General features: G+C 40.6%; 1 protein-coding gene across 4 annotated transcripts in view; it reads right to left on the reverse strand.

Annotated features, from left to right (window-relative positions):
• Window positions 1-716: 716 nt before the first annotated feature.
• Window positions 717-25,694, reverse strand: part of LOC121929474 (inositol 1,4,5-triphosphate receptor associated 2-like) — a 28,696-nt gene continuing 3,718 nt past the window's right edge. The window contains exons 4-15 of one of the 4 annotated variants that reach the window (XM_042465074.1): window positions 25,119-25,215; window positions 21,622-21,697; window positions 19,384-19,411; window positions 18,508-18,648; window positions 16,903-17,034; window positions 10,897-11,044; window positions 5,133-5,182; window positions 3,299-3,349; window positions 2,423-2,502; window positions 2,183-2,323; window positions 1,726-1,848; window positions 717-1,228 (exon numbers count right to left, since the gene is read on the reverse strand). In XM_042465074.1, the coding sequence (XP_042321008.1) occupies window positions 1,069-1,228; window positions 1,726-1,848; window positions 2,183-2,323; window positions 2,423-2,502; window positions 3,299-3,349; window positions 5,133-5,182; window positions 10,897-11,044; window positions 16,903-17,034; window positions 18,508-18,648; window positions 19,384-19,411; window positions 21,622-21,697; window positions 25,119-25,215 (1,227 nt within the window). In that variant the 3' untranslated portion in view covers window positions 717-1,068. Of the gene's footprint in view, window positions 1,229-1,725; window positions 1,849-2,182; window positions 2,324-2,422; window positions 2,506-3,298; window positions 3,350-5,132; window positions 5,183-10,896; window positions 11,045-16,902; window positions 17,035-18,507; window positions 18,649-19,383; window positions 19,412-21,621; window positions 21,698-25,118; window positions 25,216-25,694 lie in introns of all 4 variants that reach the window. The other 3 variants (XM_042465076.1, XM_042465073.1, XM_042465075.1) reach the window with 3 other exon arrangements.

The following is a 25,694-nucleotide window of genomic DNA, read 5'->3' on the forward strand; positions in this document are numbered from 1 at the left end:
ACAATCATATATTTCTACCATGCTGTTGCAATACAAATAAAATTAACATTGATAAAACCTGAGATCATCCTTTTTGACAAAGGACAGAATAACCACTAATAACTATATAATGATGAGATTCACCTTCAGACTGAGCAGCAGTTAAAATGAACTGATACAAAGGAAGTCTGAATAGACAAGCCAATGACTGCACTGCGGAGAAAGCCTTGAACATGCTAAATTTACCTACTGTACATGGAAATGGAATTGCTGCTGTTTTAACCTGAAAGGATATTTAACCTCAAAAGATTGGGGGGATAAACCAGCTCTTGGAAAAGTTACTTTTTTGGAATACAACACTTGAGGATTGTGGGAGCTGTAGTCCACATACATAACTAACCTTCTGATGCATTGGAAATAATGTAATTGTACTATTAGGTATAACCGTAACCATTATCCCAATTAGACATTTCTCAGGAGTTTATCAGACAAGGGAAATTGGAAGTATAATCCAATGGCAATCTGAATGCAATCATGGGGTTTAACGTTATTGCGTGATAGACCACCACACACAAATTCAGGCAATGGGAAGTCAGTCCGAATGCAATCATGGGGTTTCACGTTATTGCGTGATAGACTACCACACGCAAATTCAGGCAATGGCATGCTATTTTCGGGCAATGGGAAGCCAGTTCGAACGCAATTTGAATTCACGTAAATTCGCCCCCCCCTTTCTTTTCATTAGAAATTAAGAGAAATTATTAGAAATTCCTCAGGTGTGATAAAGTCCTCAGCAAGTGTACTCACTGGAGTTACAGTGGATCCATCAATTGAGTGACAGCTAATACCATCTTGGATTCAGATGTCCTTAGCTATCAACACGCTTCTCCAGCTCTTTTCATAGCAATCAATCATCAGCATCACATCCTAGGCAATACTTCCCTGGTTTCACACATGCTCGATAGCACCTTTTTTCTGTTCTTTTTATTATTGTTGTTGTTTCATGGTTGTCGTTCTTGTTCATATGTAAACTGTTTTATAATTTGGACAGTGCAGCATTCTGGCACGGTCCATCTGTTTTTCCTGTGCTTAAGAGTCAAAGGTTGTAAATGGGTATTGTTTCTGCAGCTCCAGGATCCGGATCAAAATGAGGCAAGCAATTCCTAGAAAAAACAGGCACAACAAAACCCAGTAGTAGGTGGGCATTGAGAACCAGGCTCTATAAAGTTCCATTTTAGATCCTTTGGACCTGCCAAGAATAAATAAATAAATTATTATCCAGTGTAATTAGATATCTATTAATCTGATGCCATTTCTCAGTATAGGAAAGCTCAACCCCATTAAACAAAGGTGCAGATATAGCCATTAAAAATTCCCAGTAGTTATAAATGTCAGTTTCCCAATTTTACAGGGCTTTGCAATTATGCTAAAAGGATGGTGAATCTTGTACCCCTGTTTCCAGCACTCCAGGAAGACTTGCTCTGTGCTGAACAAGAGTTCTACTAGTGCAGAACTAAGGCGCAGCACCAAAAGACCTGCCATTCATCTCATAGCAGTTACGGAGGTAGAGGTAGTAAAATCCAAAGAAGTGAATTGCTACCCCATGACAGTGGATCTACCTGCCACTCCTTTTTTGAGACTGTTCTTCTTACCAGTGGGTTGTAAGGTGCAAATGACCAGAGTTTGTGACATAATTTTAAAATTGCAAGAGATGGTGTTGTGGATGGCAAAATGGCATTCACTCACAGGAAAGCATCAGGATCCAGTTCCTCACACTCTTCAGTGACCTCCTCACCACCAAATACTTCACTGGGCTCTTCTGCTATTGTTTTGTTGATGCTGGTTCTGCTCCTAAATTCAGATTCTCTCCTGGAAGGAAAGAGAGTAGGGATCCCTTACGGCTCATTTCACATGCACCCCCAAAATTAAATATAGGTATTGATGGGAGTTTGTAGCTTGTAATGCCTTCTGAAGCAAAGGAAGGAAGTTTCTTTGGGAGCCTGATCTCTAACGCTTGGGTCCCATTTTGGTAACAAACCAGAGAGAGACAATGACTTGCTCCAGGGCTTCAGAAGCTTTCTTCTTTTTACATGGCAAACACATCAGTGTTTCCCAAACAAGAAATGCAGAGTGTCAGTGACTGAGTGGCATCCTCAAACACCTAAGAATGAATCAAACAGGAAGGTTGCCCTGCTAACCTTACCCAGCTATGCAGTGGCTTCTGTTTATATCACAAGCAGTAGTTTTGGGCCTCTGCAGGTTCTGCTGTGATATGTTGGAAGATTTTGCAGTATGCAGAACAAAGTAATTATCAGAGGAACCTTCTTGAGGACATTGAGATTGCCTGTTGGGGAAAAACAGGTAACCAGTTATGCCAGGGAACAAGGAAGAACATTTCCCACAAACCAATGAAGTTGTGATACGTTTATCAATGTATTCCTACCTTCTTGGGATTCCCTCCTCCACCACTTTTGGCTTAGCTGCTTCTCCCTCAGATCCTTGTCCATTTTCAGAGTTGTGAAACTGCTGCAAGAAAAATCAAGGACATCTGTTCGAAAGAAGAACGCTGACAAACAGGTCTGCTATGTTCTATGGCTCAGTAGTATTTCTGTATTTCTATTAACAATGTTCATAGAAGGGATGAGCAAACTGTGGCTCATGGGCCACACATCCAGCCTGCGGGTTTCCAAAAGTGTCAGTAACCACCATTACAGTGAGATCTTTGCTCCCAAACAGCCAATTGCACCCTCCAAACCTCTGAACCCTCAGGCCTCTATTGAAAAGAGGAAGCAACAAGAATTGAAATAAGATATCTTCCCAGTTTGAAAGAAGGCGTTACACAAGGTATAGGTAGGAACATTTGGAAATGTGGTAAAATGCCTAGTAGCATTCCCACAGAGGCTTGAGCGAGCTTGCTATTGGTCATATTTGCCTCATGTCACCCTCAGGCCCAATACTGGGAGCTGGAACACACTGAACATATAGATGGGCAAAAAATAAAAAAAAAACCATCACACTTTGCAGTGACATCTTAGAATGACAACGCCTACAATACTGATAATCCTTAATAAATATGGCTTAATAAACATTTACTTTTCTATCTTCAGGAACACAAAAGAGATGTCAACTTAGATTTGAATAAACTCCTAAATAGAATCAAAACTATGTCACTTGTATAGAAAAAGTGGAATACATGATGGGCACATGGATTATCATTGTATTTTGGGGTTATGAAAACAAGCAAGCTTTTTTTTTTATGGGGGGGCAAAAAAAGAGAAACAACAAAAAACACCTCACAGTAGAAAAAGAAATTCTTTACCATTAGCTGCCTGGGAATAACTGCAATGCTGACACGACGACGAGCTGATCCCTGGAAAGGAGAGGAAGAATTCTGGTTAACCGGCCTATAGCTGCGATGGTGGAGGAGGGTGAAATTGGGAAGCCATGTGGCCGTTTTGGAGATGGTCAGGCCCTTTTCTTAATTATTATTATTTCATTAAAAGAGATCTGTATCCTATTTGCATATGCACCTATAAAGATATGTGTGCAAGAAATGTTCTGGTCAAGCAGACAAAAAACTCTGAAGATGCCAGCCACAGATGCTGGTGAAATGTCAGGAAGAAACTCTTCTAGAACATGGCCACATAGTCTGAAAAAGCCACAAAAAACCATGGATGCTAGCCATGAAAGCCTTCGACTTCACAGAAGAAAAACTATTCTTACTTTCCATTGTTTACGAATCAGTGCAAAGGACATCTAGGTATTGTCAGTTAGATCTTATTTGGTTAATATTAAATCCAACTAATATATTGGACTATCTGCACTGAGATTCTTATGACTTTAGAATTCATTTTAAGCTCCTTCCTGACACAAATTCTGATACTCTGCTGATATAATTGCTCAGCAGCTCAATCCCAACCTCACCTGATTTTGGTAGTTAAGCAGGGTCAGTCTTAGTTGGTACATGGATGGGGAACCAATAGGTAATACCAGGAATCTCCAAGGAGGACTAAAAAAAATCCTGTCTGAAACCCTGGAGAGCTGATGCAAGTCTGATGTTGAGGATACTGAGGTTGATGGACCAAAGGCCTGACTCATCTGTATAAGGCAGCTTCCTTTATTCCTATGTCATAGGGCCAGCATTTTGAACAGGGCAAGAGTTGAAGCTCTCTACCTGCACAAGCCCAGCTGCAGGCAAAGGGCTCTCCTTCCTAAAATCAAGTTCCTGAGCATGCTCTTGGTCAACCACTCTGAGGCTTGACTTAAAGAAAATACTAGGCATCTAAAACAATCAAAACCTTTCCCTATGCAAGACTCCATGTGGCTGATATCACTGGTCCCAGATGTACAATATCAGTTCCTGGGACGGGGGGGGAGGTATGCTACTGAACTAATTCTGCACATGCAGACACTGGAGGAAATCTGTACAGGCAAGGAGTGTGTCAGGGGGCTGTTTGTGTGTTTTATGTTTGTAGTGCTTCATGCAAGGCAGGAAGAGGGACACAAGTTGTCTAGTTAATTATTTAACCTCTTCCTAACTTGGATGAAGCACAGCAGGTTGTATTCTGTTGTGTTTTTTTAAATAAATGCAGCTCACATGTTTACTTTTATTAGATATGTTCTATCATCAAAAACCAAGGCACAGATACATAATTGGGAAATAGTTGTTGTGGTTCAACCTGGGGAGGTTGGTCCCAAATATCTATATGGGAGAATATAGCCAGGCTGCATGATAAGATGAATTACTGGAGTTGTGTTGGGGTTGAGATGAGATGTCCCAGCAGTTCTGATCAGTTTCTTGGCCATCATTTATATTTTGCTAATGGAATTTACATAACAGTTTCTAGCATCACCTTACAACAATTGTGAACTAGTAGCTTCTTTGGTTTAAGAATCAGACACTGAAGACAACACAGGACTTGTTCCTGCTTATGAAATTATTTCACTTTATGCCAAATAAATACCAACAGCCTATAAGGTAATGGTAAAGAATTTCATTTTCTACTATGAGGTGATTTCCCCTTCCAAGGGATGGTGAAGTCAGATGACTGGTTCATATGCTTTCTACTACTGTGTCATAGCTTCAAGACTGCCTCTGTGTTCCATGAAATAGTTAAAAAGCTGGCCATAATCCTTGAACTTCATCTCCTTACCTGCTGAAACATTCGCATTGGAAGATGCTTTGGTCTTTGCTCACCATCATCTATGAAAACAAAGACAGATCCTTAGGAGAAGGCAATAGCCCAAATGTTAAAAGCATGTGCTTTGCATACAACAGGTCATGGGTTCTATCCATGGCATGTCTAAGTATGTTCCTTAAGGCAGTATTTAAATCATATAAGACTATTTTATACACTGGTATGGTTAAGTCAAGGATTTTCAACCACTAGTACAGTATATGGAAAAGAGTAATAATCTACATGTGACATAGGGTTTACACAAGAATTTTCAACTATTAATATTATTAGTATTAAGATGCAATAGCTTAGTGGTTAAGATGCCACTTCTGATGATTGGAAAATCGGAATGTTGGCAGTTCGAGGCCTGGGCTCTGCGTGATGGAGTGACCTCCTATCACTACTCCCAGGTTCTGCCAGCCTAGCAGTTTGAAAGCATACAAATGCAAATAGATAGGTAGTGGGAAGGTAACAGCGTTCAGGGCAGTCATGCTGGCCACATGACTACCAGAGTAGTCCTCGGACAATGCTGGCTCTTCAGCTTAGAAACAGAGATAAGCACCGCTCTCTACAGTCAGTTACAACTAGACATTCATGTCAAGGGACTACCTTTACCTTTACCTTTATTAGTATTATTATATCTATTTATTTATTTTTACTCCCAGCAATATTACTGCAATTTTCATGTCCTTGAAATGTACTGTAAATAAGAATGGCTGATAATGAATATAATTATAAATATTCTTCTTGAGAAATGTGGGGGTTTGTTTCCATCATGAGAGGTTCCTTCATAGAGCTGTTGGTGGGACATAAGGTGTGAAAGGTTAACAACTACTGATCCACATGTTGGGTTGCATATTGGTTTCTTGAATGGAAGGGATGCCCATAATTCTCATTACACTGCCTACAAGTTCAGAAAGCTGCCCCATTGTTAAGATCACTGCTGCAGGCCTAATTCCTGGCCTGCTGTTATGATTTGTAAGGTTTGTGGCATCTCAGATAGATCTTTTTTACTGGTGACTCTTGCCCTGTGGAACTACTTCACAAAACATAAACATCTCTTGTCATGTTTAAGCAGGCTTTTAAAGCTTATTTATTTTGGGTTTTTTTTAAATTGAAACACTGCTATTATATATCCTTTTATACATTTCTTGGGGCACTGGTTCACTTTAGAATAATTTAACATGATGTTACAACAGCCTTAAGATTGTGGCTTGTTCTAAAACTGTTCACCATAGTTTCTCTGCTTTTCAAAGCAGCACAGAACATCTACTTGCCCAACTGCAGATAAAGAGGGCCTTCTGCAACCCACATAAAATGGGGAATGAGAGGCAGAGGTTTATTCACATCTTTAGTTATCAAGAGGACAAAAGGTAATAAATGCTACCACTATTTTGTTTTGCTCTGTTCTAGTTTTTCATTGCCACCTCATAGATTTTCAAAGAAGGATCCTGCCTAAACTACAAGCCATTCAACTCAATTTGTTACTAACAGCGGGTTCTCAAATTGGACTATAGTCATGTTAGCCAACATGTGGCCAATAATGGAAATATTAATCCAATTTGTAAACCACCAAAACATGCAGTGGAAAAACTGGAAACTTATTAAGAAAATATAACTAAATCACATCTTTCTGGCTCATGCCTGCCATACATGCCTAAATGTTTGGAGATATTTGGGACAATGTATGCCCAAGTGGCACATTAAATAATAATAAATAATAAAACTTTTATTTATATACCGCCTTTCCTTCCGACCAAAGCGGTTTACATCGTTAAAACTCTATGATCCAAGTCATAGTACAATATATCAAACAATCCATACAATTCCAAAAATACAATCAGAAATTTTTAAAAAACATATATAACAACAGTCGGGCATTGGATAAAAAACTTCATCCATTAGGGACCAAGTTCTACAAATCAGGAGGGTATGCTTTCCGGAAGAGATAAGTTTTTAGTGCCTTCTTGAAGGTTTCCAATGTCAAGCTCAGACGAATCTCTTCTGGAAGCGCGTTCCAATGAGTTGGAGCCATTGCAGAATAAGCTCTTTGGTGTGTCGCTGCCAATCTTACTTTTGGCCATTCAAGGACATATTTCCTTGTTGTTCTGATGGTGTGGGGCAGATTATATAGGGAGAGACGCTCCCTCAAGTAACTCGGGCCTAAGCCATGTAGGGCTTTATAGGTAACGACCAACACTTTGTATTGTGCCCGGAAGCTAATTGGCAGCCAGTGTAAAGATTTTAGTACAGGTGTTATATGGTTGGTTCTAGAAGTTCCTGCGACCAATCTGGCTGCAGCATTTTGAACCAGTTGAAGCTTCCGAACTTGGTACAAAGGTAGCCCCATGTAGAGTGCATTACAGAAGTCCAAGCAAGACATTATTTATGTATAGAAAGCATGTAAGTTGTATCTGTGGAAGGAGCATGGAAAATATACATCCATCTCTTGCCTCTCCATCCATACTCTTTATGCACTGAGCACAAAGGTCTGAAGAGAGATTGTAACCGTATTCAGCAGATCACAGTTACAGTCTGAATGAGGTCAGACTGTCCCTTTACATCTCCCTGCTCAGTATAAGGCTTAGGTGAACAGCTTAGGTGAATAGAACAGCTGCATTAAAGTGTGAATCATGCCTCACGGAGAGCAGTGATGTAAAACCAGACTGACTAGTTTGTGTAATTGTTGCCTCTGAGTTTTAAGAAGAGTCATAAGAAGTCTTATTTCTGATCTGTTCCTAACCAGCTGTGATGACCTGGTTAATGGGGTGGAAGTGGCAGGATCCTTATGTGAGAGTGATTATGTTGTCCTGGAGTTTGTTATACAGCGAAAAGGGGAAGCCAAACATAGTCAGACACTCATTCTAAACTTTAAGAAAATTGATTTCAATAAACATGCAGGGGTAGCTGTGTTGACCATTTAACAAATACAAACAAAAATCCATCAGTGATACCTTTGTTGGTTATTTCAGTCGGCTTTTTGGATTTTTGATTTCAATAAACCTAGGGAAATGCTTGGTGTGATGCAGTGGTCAAGAATACTAAAGGAGGAAGGAGTTCATGAGGGATGGGAGTTACTTGAAAGAGAGATATGAAAGGCACAATTTGAAACTGATCCAATGAGGAGGAAAAATGGGGTGTGTCTAAAGAAAACTAATGGATGTCTAAAGTATTTTTAACTTAGATAATATATAAAGGGAACATGTACAAGAAATGGAAAAGGGAGGAAATCACCAAAGAGAAATTCAAACAACTAGCCAGCCCATGTAGGGAGATAGCGAGTAAAGCTAAAATGCCGAACAAACTCAGGCTGGCTAGAGAAGTTAAAAGCAATAAAAGGGGGTTATGTCTGTAGGATAAGGAAGAACAATGAAATGGTAGGTCCACTACTTGGAGAAGATGGGGAAATGCAGAGAACAGAAAAGGCAGAACTACTCAACATTTTTTTTGCCTCAGTCTTTTCCCAAAAGGAGAACAGTGCTCAAACTGGAGAAAATGGAGCATATTATGCAGTACAAAATAACTAAAGTGGCAGTACAAGAATACCTGGCTACTCTAAATGAATTTAAGTCTCCAGGGTCAGATGAAATTCATCCAAAGCTATTAAAAGAACTGGAAAAAGTAATCTCAGAACCACTCAATAATCTTTTAAAAGTCTTGGTGAACAGGAGAAGTCTCTCTCTCTCTCTCTCTCTCTCTCTCTCATTGACAGAGTTAACAAGCTTGAGAGATGAAGGGAATGCTGTGAATGTAGCATATTTTGATTTCAGTAAGGCCTCTGACAAGGTCCCCCATGATATTCTTGCAAAAAAAGTATGTAAAATGTAGCCCAGACAGTGCAATTTTTAGGTGGATTTGTTGACCAATGGCTCTTCTTCATCCTGCAAGGAAGTGACTAGCAGAGTGTCACAGGGTTCTGTCTTGGGTCCAGTGCTATTTATCATTTTTATCAACGACTTGGATCATGGAATAGAGAGCATGCGTATGAAAATTGCAGATGACACCAAATTAGGAAGGGGAGCTAATGCCCCAGAGGACAAGATCAGAATTTAACAGATTAGAGAACTGGCCGAAAACCAACAAAATGGTAAAATGTAAGGTACTACATTCAGGAAGAAAAATAAAATGCACAGATGTGGGATGGGTGATATCTGGCTTGTGAAAAGGGATCTAGGAGTATTAATAGGCCACAAGTTTAACATGAGTCACCAGTGTGATGAAATAGCTAAAAAAAAGCAATTCTACATTTCATCAATAGGAATATAGTGTTTAGATAAAGGGCAGGAGGTTGGCCTAGAATTGCTGGATTCCCCATGCACTCTCTTCCAGCTCTATGAAAAGGTCTTTCTTTCTTGGCACTGCTTGACACCCAAAAAAATGATCTGAAATCTCAATTGATGAGGTTGATCAAATTATGAGGAAAAGACTAATTAGAGGACACACCAGTCAGAGTCAGATACTCATTGTCTTTTCTACTCATCACAGTGAAACAGTACAATAACAAAGCAATTTTTACGTCTGACAAAACTATATACAGTATTAAGTTCAATGCAATGTCTTTGAACTCAATAGGCAGGGGTTTGGGGGGGTGGAAAGGAAGGAGTAGCTTGGAAGATAGGGGATGGACTGAGGACAGATCAAGGAGGATAGTGAAGGGATCAGAGAAGGCAGTGGAAAGGGATGTAATCTTTTATTCTTCTGCTGACAAATTGAAAAAAATTACTTCTTGACGATTTTCCTCAAGAGACAGAGGAAAACTCATTAACCTGTTCTCATTATGGCCTGTCCTTATTAATTAACAGCTTTCTTAAGTTTTGCAATTTGCATCTTTAAAGACTTGCAGGATCAGGCTAGTGGCCTCTGATAGTGATCCAAGATCTCAAAATTGGCAGGTCATCTTATTATCCTGTGATAGGCTATAGATGATTTTCAAGTCTTAAGTACCAGTAATCCCAGAACCAAGGCACTTGTAACTATTAAGTAAATGACTAATTGTTACAAGCTTCAGCTGTCAGAGGTCACTTTATTAATCCTCTAAATTAGAGGTGCTAATCAGAGTTTAGAAACCTTGTTTTTGGACTATAACTCCCAGAATTCCCCAGCCAATTTGCCAAATAATTAAGGAATTTGTAGTTCAAATTATTATTGTCAAGGCCTGCCTTTAGTAATCTTTAAGTACTGTATGTGCTTGTTCAGAAGGCCCAATTTAAATAGGGAGAAGAAGCATAAGATGAAAAGAAAGCTTCACAATCAGTTTTTCTTACAGGGCAGGCCATCATGACAAATGAACGTTCCAGTCAGTTAAAAACAAAATTTTACTGGGAAAAGTACAGTAATGCCAATGATTTCAAGGATGCTATTGTGGATTATAAAGCAGCAGAAGGGAAGAGGTGGCTTTGTGCCACTGGAAATATAAAGAACCCTTACTTCTGGGAACACATTTACAATTGAGCTGAATTGATGGACAGCAAACATCCCTGGTGTTGTTTCCAGAGACAATATCATCCAAAACATTTCAAGTATATTTACAGCCTATTGGGATGTGCACAGGTCTTTGTGATGTGTGGCATCAAGTAAACAAAAACAAGGTCCACTGAAACTGTCCACTCCGGCAGTAGGTTTCTTTTTCATTCCCAAGAGCCTCCCTGCCTGTACATCAGTCATTTTATTTTATTTTGTTATACTAGTCTCCCCTCCCAGAAGCAAGTACAACCTTCTGCAAAGGCTGGGCCCACCTCACCCCTGTTTTCTGCCAGTTGTCGGTTGCGGGAGTTCTGTTGGATCAATCTCTTCATCTCCTCCAGCTCTGTGTGCTCCCTCAGGTGGTGCCTTTTCAGGTTCTCTACATGTTGCACCATCACCTCCGTGGCTCTGCTCATACGGGCTTCCTGTGGGATTGACAGGAAAGGATGATTAATACAAAGTAGTGGAGGCACAATAAGGCAGTTCTAGAAAAAATAGTGCATCCTGGAGCTTCTAAAACAGTTCGCCATGCATCCTACCCCCAGACTTTATAATAGAGCTCATGTGTTATTTTCCTAGTTACTGAAATTGGAATTGATTAATGGACACTGCACTGGTATTCCAAGTACTACTTTGCAGTTTGTATCATTTCTAGTGTTTGAAGTACATCTACAGGTTGAGTACTTCTTATCCAAAAATGCACAATCTGAAATGCTAAAAAAATAATCCAAAGCTTTTTGAGCACCAACATGACACCTTGAGGTGATGGTTGTGGCACTCCTGCTTATTCATTCACAATCTAAAAGCAAGTGGCTGGCAGGCTCCCCAGAGATCAGTACTGCATTTTGTTTCCACTGATGCTGGAAAGAGACATGGCTGGAGAAAGACATGAAGGTCTGTGAAATAGCAGGAAGCATGGATTCCCTCCAAGCACTATGCTTAGATGCCTGCCATTTCACAGATCCTTGCATCTCTCTCCAACCTTGCGTTTCTCTGCAGCCTCGCATGGTCTCGTTTCTCTTTCATCTTTCAAATACAGTATGGACTATGCTACTTACATTCCAAAACCCAAAATATTCCAAAATCTAAAAAAATTCAAACCCTGGAACAATTCTGGCCCCGAGCATTTTGGATAAGGAATATTCAGTCTATATTATTATTATTCCATATTACAGACTGGGGACAGGGGAATAAAGCTGAATTGTTTAAGAACATAACAGACATGCTGGATTAGACCAAAGTTTGTTCTAGTCCAACATTCTGTTGGATATGATAGATGCCTATGGGAGGCCTGTAAGCAGGACATGAACATAATATAACCCTACCACAGTGTTCAGACCACTGACACTACCTTTCGGTGGTGGTGGGATTGCATGCTACTGTACAGTTGTACTGATGACAGCAGTGTTGCTGGTAGACAGGCTTTTGCTGACAAGCCAGAATAAATGTGCCGAACAGCTAGTGGGCAACATCAACAGTGAAGGGGTAACACTGGTAGAAAATCTCTCAGAGACAATTGCAGAGGCACCATAGCTAATGCTTGTTAGTACTACACAGAGGGAGTCACAGTAAACACCCTTTTCAAGGTCTTTTACCATGAAACCCCTATAATGCAATAATCTAAAATGAAACAAGAGATAGTGGCAAAAGATGAGACCCCCCCTCCCCCGGTCTGATGGCAATCAATGAGTGACTAGGGTAGAGCAGAGGACGAGTAGCTCTGTGGCTAATGATGGAAATGGACTTCAGATGAAAAGATATTCAGCTGTTGATGTGCTCAGAAGAGGTGAAAAAAGAATCTGAAACTGCACAACACATATTATAGGAACATGTCATGTGAAAACCATGAACAGGGGAAACTAGACATAGTAAAATAAGAAATGAAATGTATAAACATTGCAATACTTGGGTTCAGCTAAAGTGAACAGGAATGTTACATTTTGTGTCAGATAATTACACAGTGTTTTACTCAGTAAATGAAATCTAAGAAGAAATGGGGTGACATTTATAGTGAGGAGAGATGTAGCAAAGCCATCAAGGAAAACCTATCAATATAACCTTAATCCAAGTTTATGCTCCAACTACAGAGACAATAGAAGAAGAAATTGCAAGATTCTATATTGGAGCCCAGGAAGACACTGAAGTAGACAAGATCCTGAAGTATAAAGATATATAATTGAACACTAACATTAGGATTGTCCATACCATCATATTTCCCATTTCTATGCATGATTGTGAAAGCTGGACAGGTGAAAAAAGCTGTTAAGAAGAAAATCAACTCATTTGAAATGTGGTGCTGGACAAAAGTGCTACTGATACTGTGGACTACTAAAAACGCAAATACAGTTGCCCCTCCGTTTTCATAATAAAATAATAATAATAAAATTTATTTGTATCCCGCCCCTCTGAGAGCAATCGGGGTGGCTAACAAGTTAAAAATACAAAACATATCAAATCTCTAGTACCCTCCCCCCCTTAAAAAGGTATTAAATCTAATAGAGAATTAAAACCATACAAGTTAAAATTGACCCAAAGGTCAAACAACATAACAATAATCAATATAACAATAATTGATGGGAGCAGCGGTATCTGAGGCCGGGCTCTCTCTTCTGGAAAGGCCTGCCGGAAGAGATCCATCTTAACAGCCTTTTTAAAGCTGTCTAAGGATGTAAGCAGATGGATCTCATCCGGCAGGCCGTTCCACAGTCTGGGGGCGACGATGGAAAATGCCCTCTGGGAGGTAGCCGAAAGCCTAGATGTTTGTGGCTGAAGTAGGCCTCTCCCAGAGGACCGGAGTGCGCAGGGAGGATTGTAGGGGAGAAGGCAGTCCCGAAGATAGTTTGGACCCAAGCCATTTAGGGCTTTAAAGGTAATAACCAACACCTGGAACTGGGCCCAGAAACTAATAGGCAGCCAGTGGAGGGACTTTAGAACCAGAGTAATATGATCTCTCCTAGATGTTCCGGAAATTACTCTGGCTTCCATATTCTGTACTAGTTGCAGTTTCCGGATCAAGTACGAGGGTAGCCCCATGTAGAGCGCATTACAGAAATCCAGACGTGAGGTTACCAGCACGTGGACAACAGTCTCAAGATCCCTTACTTCCCAGGAAAGGTCACAGCTGGCGTATCAGCCCAAGCTGATAACAAGCACTCTTGACTGTCGCATTTACCTGATTCGACATCAGGAGCGACGAATGAAGGAGCACCCCCAAACTGCGAACGCAGTCCTTGACGGAGAGTGTGACCCCATCCAGCACCGGAGGTTGCAACCTGAATCCTGGTTTCGGGGCCACTACCATGAGCACCTCTGTTTTGTCTGGATTCAGTCTCAATCTGTTTTTCCTCATCCAGCCCATTACTGCCTGAAGACATTCATTGAGAGAGAAGATGCTATGAGAATTTGAGGCCAACAAACGAGGCATGGAGAAATAGATTTGGGTGTCGTCAGCATACTGATAACACCCAGCTCCATGACTCCAAATGATCTCACCCAGCGGCTTCATATAGATGTTGAACAACACCGGGGACAGGATAGCACCCTGTGGAACTCCAAGGTGAGCTCCCTTTTACTGGAGCAACTGTTCCCAAGCATCACCCTCTGGGATCTGCCCGAGAGGAAAGAATGGAACCACTGCAATGCAATGCTTCCAGTTCCCAATCCCCTCAGGCGATCCAAGAGGATGCCATGATCTATTGTGTCAAAAGCCGCTGAGAGGTCTAAAAGCACCAACAGGGTGCTCAGACACAGATCGTCAGTCAAGGCAACCATGGCAGTCTCAACCCCAAAGCCTGTCCTAAAGTCCACAGTCTCAATTACTCACGGAGGAGCGAGCCCCATTGGTTAGAATGGCGCATGTGCCTGTAGTGCACACGGCCATTCAAGCCAATGGATCTTGAATATATGTGTTTCCATTTTTGCGGGGGGGGGGGGGCTCCTCCAGAATGCATCACCCATGAAAACAGAGGGGCGACTATAAATGGGTTCTAGAGCAAATCAAGCCTGAGCTCTTCTTCGAAGCCAAGATGACTAAGCAGAGATGTTATACTTTGGTCACATCATGAAAAGACATGACTCACTAGAAAATACAATAATGATTGGGAAGATAGAAAAGAGGAAGACTGCATTCTAGATGTCAAGTCTGAAAGACCCAAGCAGGGCTATTATTGATTGGGTGACCCATCACTGCTTCTTATGGTAACAAATTTCATAGTATGACCATGCATTATGTGAACAATTAGCAGGGTGAGAACTGAACTGGAAATTTCCTAATCTCCAGTTCATTCTCTTAGTTGCTGCACTACATTACTCTAATGACAAACATTCAGGATTTCTTTTTATGTTGCTTCAAAACCTCAGCAAAGACCTGATTCTTCTTTCTCTTCTACCGAGAGGCTTAGCTATATTCTCCTGATTGAAAAGACCACTTTCTAAGATCAACTGGTTCTATATACCTTACACCTTTCAGCTAGGATTAGGAGTTCCTACAGAATATGTCAGCATAAACTAGGTGATCTGATTTGTTAACAAGTGCTATACACAAGAGTGGATTAGGATGAAACATACAGTATTTTGGGTAGAAAACTGGCTCTAACAGCTGGCTCTGGAGCTTGATTCTGATTCAGAATAAACCCAAGGAAGGCTGAGCAGCAGCTCTCTCCCTGCATTAGTTTGTAAACAAGATCTTTAAAAGGCAATGCTAAACCAAGTACAGTACTCAAACCTCAATGTACAAAAATAAAACAAAATACATTTTCGCAGTTCACTTGTGCCACAGAAACACTAACATTTCAAAGTATAGCTCATTGAGCCAATGAATAATGCATGTATTCTTATTGTTATGCAAAACCAAATGTAGGTTGAGGCAAAAAGCTGGGCTGTTTTTATCTACCCTAAGTAGATATATGTCCCAGAGATGAGTCTAGTTTGCAGGGAATCTTGAGCACACCACATAACATTGCCTCTTACTATGGTGCTAAGTATACCTGGTGATGGGAGCAATGCCTGTCTAAATTTTCAACATTTCCCAGGAACAATACACGAGAGAAAACTAAAATGGTCATTTGGAGACTTTAGTAGAATCCAATTGGTACATTACACTAGCAGTTCCATCTTATAAAGTTTGAACATAGTCTGGACCAAGTTGTAGTTCAGACTACTTCTTGCCTGACATCCATGAAATTGAGGCATTTCCCTCAGTGTCGACCTTATAAGAATCAAGACAGCTTTTTCACATTTGAAGATGGTTTTAGAGAGGCTGGAAGAGGTGGTAAGAAAGATTTAAGACCACTGAAGGGCATGCTGGACATGATACATAAACCATTCTTCACCCTTTGTGGGACACAGTATTTGTAGATGGGGCTAGATTAGACCAGCTGCAGTCTAGAAGTTGTCCCTGGAAATACTATCAAGAGAAGTCCAGTTTCAAGGTCAGAAACGCACTTCTTACCACTATCCTTTTCAATAATTGGAATTAGTCAGAATTAGCAACAGTGGTGAGAATGCATAGGTATGAAATACCTGAAAAACATTTTACCTCCACTGTTTTCTGATCTTACAATACTGGTACTTACAGTAATATTAAGCAAGTTCCAGAGAAAAACCATATCAGAAGGGCCTGTCAAGTTTCATAATACCCAAGCATAGGCCATGAGATATCAGCCTCAATGGCATATTCTGTGTCATCTTAATAATAATAATAAATAAAAATTTTGATGGAGTAGCTACCATTCAGTTCATGGGAAGGGAACGTCCAGCCCACTGAGATGCCCCAGGGGAAGGAACATCTAGACCACAGATGCAGATGCCCTGCCTGGCCTGCTTGCCTTTATCTCCAATGAGGCTGGGGATATTGCATACTGGAAGGACTTTGCACTGAACAGGAACAGCAGCTCTAGTTTGCAGAATGTCTGAAAGTTGGGCAAATTTATAAGATTTATGCATGACCTTGTCCACTTTGCTGTGGACTCTCTCTATGTACTTAGCCCTGCCTGTTGCTGGAATCCTCCCCATCTGAACTTTAGCCCCAAGTTCACAAAAATGATTTCCCATGCCACTTTACTTCGTTCCCAGACTCTTAAGAGAATTTTTACACAAAAACTCAAGTTTGCTTTACTTTATATCAGTATTCGGTGTTAATGCAAGACCTAGACTGGCAAAACATTTGATTTCTCTTTTATGTTCTTTCCTGCAACAGCATTGAGGCACGACACAAACAACACAAGACCCCAGAACTATTTTTAATTGCCTCTGACAAAACATGAGCCTATCAAAAGAAACTAACTTGATGGACAGCTCCTAATTTCTCTGCTGCAACAGTTGCTCTCTCAATTGCACCTGCCAGGACTGTTAGACTGCTCTTCAGGTGTTCTACCATTTCCTTTGTCCTGCTGTCCAGGCAGGCCTGGTCCAGCTTCTGTGGGGGGAATTAGAACAGAAGCAATCCATTAATTCACATGTGAGTGCATCCTTGCACACACAAACTTATATACTATGATTCTATGACCCATATATGTATTAAAAAAAAAACAATGAAAGGGAAAAAGAAAAAGAAAAGAAAAAGAGAGGGGGAAAAGAGAGAGCACACAGAAAACAAGGATGGGGTAGGCATATATGCTAATAGAAGTTGACTATGAAAGGTGTGTCCTTTCTGGACGCCCCTAACCCTAGTATGCGCTCGGTGCGTACAAAATGGCAGTGTCCGTTCTACACGGGTGCCGCCATCTTGACGTTGCAGACACATAGCATCTGCACATCCCGCAGCAGTAGTGACATTGTGAGTGCGCCATTGGCCACTTGTGGCGCCAATTCCAGGGCGCAAAAAGAAGTAACTTTTTGCGGCTTCTTTTTGTTGCATCCGGGAACCATGTGGTTTGACTGCTGCGGTTCCCGGATGCAGCAACCGGCGGCGCCAGCAGAGCTCCCTTCTTGGGCGCTCTGTAACACGCCTATATTTCCAGAAGCTCATTTTCTTAAAGTTGGTGTTATAAAATACTGTACACATTCATGAGTAGTTAAATCAATGAGATCCTCTGACCATTGAAAAACAAAGGGAGAGTGACTATCTTTCCAGCCCTGGAGTTAAGTCTTTTAGCAACAGTAAGAATACGCAGGGCCTGACTGTGTTGACCATTACTAAAATTCCATGTCTCAAAGAGATAATTTAAAAGAACGCATGTCTCTGCAAATATTATAAATTTTTTCAGTACAAAATGGATATGTTACAGCACATGCAACCAAAAAAAGTGTAACCACTGAATATGTCAAGATTATTTGACAAAAGAAAGCCATTATTGGGTTAATCCCTAGTTGGGTTTCGTCTCCAGGATTAGGTGAACAAATTCCCAGGACTGGATCTACACATTAACCAAACCACACAGCACACCTAGGTGACTGTAGAAACACCTCAGCCTAACTTATTCAATGGCATTTGGGTTGAGTACAAATGTTAATTGAACAAAGGCTCAATTGAAATGAATGGAATAAGATGTGATTTAAGCTCCATTTATTTCAGTAGGAAATAAGTATAACTAGACAGCCAGCATGGTGTAGTGATTTGATTGTGGAACTATGACTCTGGAGATCAGGGTTGAGATTCAACGCTTTGCCATGTAAACCCACTGGGTGACCTTGGGCAAGTCACACACTCTCAGCCCCAGAAAGCCTAAGGTTCTCCTTAGGGTTGCCATAAGTCAGAAATGACTCGATGGCACAAAAAAGAGAGTAAGTATAAATAACAGTCTGGAACCAACCCATTCCCTGCCGCTCCTGAGCCATTTTTAGGTTTTTGCAAATATGCAATGCTAGTTGTGAGCTCTAATTTCCAACCCAGGAATACAACAAAAAATACACATGATGGTCAAAAGAGTCCAGAAATGGTTTCACTGACCTGCAGTGTTGCCTGGCATTCTGCCAACTCCATCTGAATATTCTCCTCAGCTGTGTTCCTTGCCCGCTCTTCTACCTGTACCCGCCGCTTCAGCGTAAACATGTCGCAACGGAAGGCCAGAGCCAAGTGTGCAAAAGCTGCCTGCCAAAGAAAGCAGTGGGTCAAACAAACCATACTGCTGTGGAATCTCATACAGCATTCAGGCACAGCCTTCACCAGCATTATTTAAATATCAGAATAGTGGAGAGGAGTGTTCATGAATTGGGCTATGAGAGATGAAGGGCCATCTGGGGATACACTACTATGTTTTGCTGAGAGGTCTTAGATTTTTGAAGGAAAGGGGGAGTACAAGAGCAGTGTTTTTGTTTTCTCTTACTCTCTTTTTGCAAACTGACTTAATATGTTTCCAGGTTTTGTGAGCCAGCATGGTGTAGTGGCTTGGGCACTACTAGATTATGACTCTGGAGACCAGGGTTTGAATGAAAACTCACTGGATGGCCTTTAGAAAGTCACACACTCTCAACCTTAGGGGAAGGCATTGGCAAAAACTCCTCTGAACAAATCTTGCCAAGAAAACCGTGCGATAGGTTTGCCTTAGGGTCTCCATAAGTCAGAAACAACTTGAAGGCACACAACAAGACCAAAGTCAGGCTGAGAATTTCCATTAGGGTTACAAAAAGGCCTGACTGACTGGCTAAATGAAAGTCAGAAAGGCAGTCTCCTTCAAGCCAGCTGTGAGATTACAGACATTTCTTACAATCGTTGCTGTTGAGCTAATCACAAAAAAAATTATAAGCTTTAGAATGTTTTGTAGAGCAACTCAAAGGGGTGCATCTAACAGGTTATCTCCAACCAAATGAAGAGAGTGGTACTCACCTCCACATCTTGCTCAGTCAAAGCCACCCTGCCAAAGAAGAACATTAAAAAACATGAAGGATAAGACCTTAGAGACTTGGCAAGGTTAAGCAGAAAGGAGGGCCTATGATTTTCAGTTTAAGTAATCTCCTTATTGATTTATGAGAAGTTTAAAAAAATCATACCCTTCAAACATAGTTTTAAGGTGGCTTACAAAAAGAAAAGAAAAGAGGAAAACAATGAAAATGTCAGTGTAATATAATAAGCTATAAGCCATTAAATAATGAAACAGAATGAAACAGCAGAATTAAAACTGCATCTATAAAGCTTGGGGAAAATAATAATCTAGTTGACCGGCATAGAAAGGACAATAAGAAGTCAGCAGCACTGCATAAGTGGCATTGGGACAGAGGCCATCCCCCCTCCCCTTTTCCATAGAATCATAGAATCATAGAATCATAGAGTTGGAAGAGACCACTAGGGCCGTCCAGTCCAACCCCCTGCCATGCAGGAAATCCAAATCAAAGCATCCCTGACAGATGGCCATCCAGCCTCTGTTTAAAGACCTCCAAGGAAGGAGACTCTATCACCCTCCGAGGGAGTGCATTCCACTGTCGAACAGCCCTAACTGTCAGGAAGTTCCTCCTAATGTTCAGGTGGAATCTCTTTTCCTGCAGCTTTCATCCATTGTTCCAGGTCCTGTTCTCTGGAGCAGCAGAAAACAAGCTTACTCCCTCTTCAATATGACATCCCTTCAAATATTTAAACAGGGCGATCATATCACCTCTTAACCTTCTTTTCTCCAGGCTAAACATCCCCAGCTCCCTAAGTCATTCCTCATAGGGCATGGTTTCCAGACCTTTCACCATTTTTGTCGCCCTCCTTTGGACACGCTCCAGTTTCTCAATGTCCTTTCTGAATTGTGGCGCCCAGAACTGGACACAATATTCTAGGTGGGGCCTGACCAGAGCAGAATACAGTGGCACTATTACTTCTCTTGATCTAGACACTATACTTCTATTGATGCAGCCTAAAATAGCATTGGCCTTTTTAGCTGCCGCATCACACTGTTCACTCATGTTCAACTTGTGGTCTACTTGGACTCCTAGATCCCTTTCACACGTAGTTTCATTCAGCCAGGTGTCACCCATCCTATATCTGTGCATTTTATTTTTCCGCCCTAAGTGCAATACCTTACATTTCTCCGTGTTGAATTTCATTTTGTTAGCTTTGGCCCAGCTTTCTAGTCTATTCAGGTCATTTTGAATCTTGATCCTGTCCTCTGGGGTATTAGCTATTCCCCCTAATTTGGTATCATCTGCAAATTTGATAAGTATGCTTCCAATTCTGTCATCCAGGTCATTGATAAAGATGTTGAATAGCACTGGGCCCAGGACAGAGCCCTGTGGGACCCCACTGGTCACTTCTCTCCAGGATGAAAAGGAGCCATTGTTGAGCACCCTTTGGGTTCGGCCGGTCAACCAATTACAGATCCATTTAACAGTTTCTTTGTCTAGCCCACATTTTACAAGCTTGTTTGCAAGAATGTCATGGGGAACTTTGTCAAAGGCCTTACTGAAATCAAGATATACTATATCCACAGCATTCCCTTCATCTACCAAGCTGGTAATTTCATCAAAGAAAGAGATTAGGTTTGTCTGGCATCTTTTGGTTGTGCAGACAATGAGTTATAGCTATGGTGCCAAATAAACTTATTTGCACAAATCAGTCTGGTTTTTTTTCTTTCTGCAGAGGTCATTTCGGTGAAAAAATCAAATGAATAGAAATAGGGACCCAGACTCTTGATGCTCATGGCTGTCTGTCTGCCTGTAGAGAAGGTCCATTGTTAGGGGCATCTTGTTGCATGACTGACCCTTCTGCTGGCAGAAGTTCTAAGTAACGTGATTCAGACAGGGACAGTTCCAAAGTATTTTAGTGACATTATTAGCCCCATGTATACAAGGGGATAGTTCTGCCACTGATTTTGGCAAGATCCCACATACTCCTATAATATTCTTTACATCTCTTGTGAGAGTTGATATAATCTCAGACCTATTTTGTATGTTTTTATTAGCAATTCAACTATTGTATTTTAACTTTGTTTACATATGATATTGGCTTTTTTATGGTTATATGACTAATGCAACTTAATCCCAAGCCTGCTATCATCTCAGTTGTGGCTATTCACTTTCATTTGAACTTTAACACTACTTTATTAAAGTGTTACTAGCAATGGACAGACACACAGATGGTTCATACCTATGTAGGCCCAGCCTTTGCAGAACAGAAAGCTCCATCAGTGCAGAACTCAGTGAGTCCTCAGAGTGATTTGTGTCTAGACAAAGAAAGACAAAATCATCATCACCACCACCATCACTATCAGGAGATAGACCAACATGCCAGAGTCAGACAAGGAAACATAAAAAAAAAAAAAAACCTCTGTTGCTCCTCAAGATTATCCTATTTGGCATGAAAATGAAAAGTTAAAATAGGGCAGTAGTAACCAGATAATGATCCTTTTTTCCTTACTAAAGTAAGTCACAGTCTATGCCATTCCTATTTTGCATTTATTTACTATAAGTATTACATGGTAAAAATTTTTTCACAGTAAATCTAAATATTTATAGATTAAAATTCAACCCTAAAGTCAATGAATAAAAGAAACACAAGCATATGTATTTGTATTAAACTCAACACAAAAGCAATGCTAAATATAAACAGAATTAGCCAACCGAAATATACTTGTTGCAAGCTTTCAAAGCTCCACTGGTTTCTTCATTAAAATGTTACATACCAAACAGGAGAAAAATTGGAGATGTTAGTAAGATGCCTGCATTTTGTTCTTTCTGTCCTTAGTTAAGATGGTATGGGGGAGGGTATCTTTCTTACTTGATGAACAAGCCAGTGGAGCTTCAAAAGCTTGCAACAAGTATATTGTGCATTCTGATTGGCCAATAAAAGTAACAGTATAGTTTTTTGTGGGTTTTTCGGTCAATGTGGCCATGTTCTAGAAGAGTTTATTCCTGATGCTTCACCTGCATCTGTGGCTGGTATCTTCAGAGAATGATGGCATGGAAGAGAGTTGTGTGTGTGTGTGTACACACACACACACACACACAGACAGACACACACAGTGGAGGAGTGATTTCCATGTTAATCTGTGTATTGTTCTGTTGATAGCAAGGCCTATACAAAGAGGATTAGTGTTTGCTTAATTAGTGACCATTGTCTGCTGGAAAAACCTCTGACCCTGGGTGGTTTTCTATTTGCATTTGCTGAGTCCTGATTTTGCTTTTTTTCAGGAATGGTAACCAAATTTTGTTCATTTTAAGGGTTTCTTCTTTCCTGTTGAAATTGTCCAGGTGTTTGTAGATTTCAATGGCTTCCTTGTGCTTTCTGACCTGATAGTTGTTGGCATGGTCCATGGCATGGCAGGTTTATACCACCCTGGGCATAAAATGCTGTTTGAAAACACTGAAATTGTGGACCATGCCAACACTTTTGCTAGCCCTGGTGAGGAGGAGGACACTAAAAAACAATAATCAACCAAGGGAAATCTTATTCAGGACCAAACTACAGGTTTCAGAAATTTCAGAAGACATTGCTCATACACATACTGTATTTCACAAGCTGCAGGATTAGAAAATTACTCATAAAAATATTAAAAACAAGCATCTCTGGAACATGACTTCTTCACCCATTATGTGCACCCAATATCTATGTAGATATTCTGTATTCTTATGGAACAACACTCATCCATACTAATTTGCAGGGGCTTCATTCCGGATCCTGCACAAATCGGAAATATTGTGGATATTCAAGCTCCATTGGTTATAATGGTGGCGCAAGCACCATTTTGTCCCTCCTCACTTGCTGTCCATGAAGGACCAAAAATGCAGACTCCAAGGGAAGGGAGGTACAAGTGTACTCTACATACACATTCCTCATTATGTCTCTCTATAATACAATAGGTAACCAGAGCTGGGTTTTCCTTTTCTATACTAGTTTAGTCATGTTAAATAACCTAAGGCCATGTCTGCTCTGCACATAGAAAAATGAGCATTTCATTGTACATTCAACAGTGCACATTCAATTTGCCACACCCAATCTCTAATGCACATCAGAATGTTTTCGTCTGAACTACGCTGTGTAGAAACTGATGATAACATAGTACTGGGAGGGTGTGTTGTCTTGCTATGTTGTACATCTTTGAAAAGATTGTCCTAGCAAGTACTAAGTATGTAGAGAGATTCTTTCTTCTTTATTTCAGTTAGTATCAAATGTGCTACAAAATCTCTCTTCATACTGTTTCTACAGACTAACATGGCTATATCTTTATATTATTATTATTATTATTATTATTATTATTATTATTATTATTATTAACCTTTATTTATGAAGCGCTGTAAATTTACACAGCGCTGTACATACAATCTTTTTAGTTAGACGGTTCCCTGCCCTCGGGCTTACAATCTAAAAAGACATGACACAGAAGGAGAAGGGAGTGGTGGAGGGAAAGAGTAAGAGGTCCAACAGTTCCTCTCTACCACTAACATGGCTATATCTTTAAATTCTTACTAAGTTGTTGTTAAGTAGTAGTACAATTGCAAAATACAGATTGTTATAGCCCATTTAAAAATAGACTAACATTAAAGAAGGAATAAAGAAAAGTGTTACAATGGTGAGAAACACAGGAAACTAATGGTGTGCCTGCAGCATTATAGTACAGGTTGAGTCTCACTTATTCAAAAGGCTTGGGACCGAAAGCGCTTTGGATTTTGGAGGTTTTCAGATTTTGGAATATTTGCATATACATAATGAGATATCTTGGAGATGGGATTCAGGTCTATACATGAAATTCATTTATGTTTCATATTCACCTTATACACGTAACCTGAAGTTAATTTTATACACAGCACTTTAAATAATTTTGTGCATGAAACAAAAGCAAAGGTGTGTCTCTATCTCAGCCACCAATGTGGACAGTTTTGTATTTTGGCTCTCAAGATAAGGAATACCCAACCTGTAGTCGGATATTACTTTAACTGTCATGATTACATCTGACAGAACAGGCTTGGATCCCTTTCTGGGAGAAAGGTGGCATATAAAAGAAATATATTAAAAACTAGGATTCGCAGTCTCTGTTTTGATCTATTGAGAATTCTGAGGATCCCACTGAACTGCAATTATGTCAGGATTTTGTTGGATGCAGTTTTAATAGAGTGATATGAAACACAAACAACTGTATAGTGCAGATACATAGCAGCCACACATCATGACAACCCAACTCCGTGAGGAAATGGGGTTTACAGTTGGTTGTTTGAGGCCTGTAGCTTTTATCTGGAAATAGCAAACAATGAAGCCCAAGAAATCAGAACTAAAAGGAAAGCAACAAAGATGAAGAAGAGACATGGATGGGAAAACAGATTTATCAAGGTAGGTGGTTGCTGAGGAAGGGTAAAATAAGAACTTTGCAGATCCCATCAAGGATTATGCCCAGTGACCTGCATAGGAGTAAGCCTTGGGGCTAGGAACATGCAAATCCTCTACAGGTGGAGAGAGTGTGAAAGGGAAGTTCAAAGTGGGGAATCAGAAAAGAAAGAAATGAAAAAGAATTAAAATATAAGGAAATGGGTGGGAGAAATTCTGGAAAAAGTAAAAAATTAAAACAAACAAGTTTAAAAAGGGACTAATGAAGAAAATTACTTCTAGGAAAAGAGAGCAAATCATAAAAGCAATGGCAAAGACTCACCAACCTTCATCGCTTTCACCACTGTCTTCAAAATGCACGGTAAGTTCTCTGCTCCCAGTCCTGATCCTCTTTGCTTGCTCTTGGGGACTCCCAGCAGAAGGCTGCAAAAAAAGAACATGATCTTTATAGAACATGAATGAACGTAAATGTGTCTTGTTGCCGGGAAGAGGGTGACATAGGCAGAGGTGTGAGCTGTAGGTAGCTGAATAAGCAGGAAGGAATAACATCCTCCCAGATGGACTGTAGGTTAGCCACATCTCCATTGCTGTTGGAGGGTCGATAATGGGCTGCATTATCGATTTTCAAGAAAAAGAACAGGGGCCTGATCTAGACGGGCCTGAAGTGCACCCTTGTCACGTGCTAGGGGTTGGCCGAGGACGCACCACCCATACATGCCTCACCCCTAGCACGTGACGAGGGTGTCAAAATGGTGGTGCCCTGTACACACAGGTACCGCCATTTTGATGTGACGGACGACTAGCGTCCGCACGTCCCAATGTCATTGTGATGCCGCGAGTGCGGCATTGGCACAGTGTGGCATCACAATGGCACCGCAGAAAGAACCTGCTTTTTGCAGGTT

This window comes from Sceloporus undulatus, chromosome 4, assembly GCF_019175285.1.
Source record: "Sceloporus undulatus isolate JIND9_A2432 ecotype Alabama chromosome 4, SceUnd_v1.1, whole genome shotgun sequence".
Taxonomy (NCBI): domain Eukaryota; kingdom Metazoa; phylum Chordata; class Lepidosauria; order Squamata; family Phrynosomatidae; genus Sceloporus; species Sceloporus undulatus.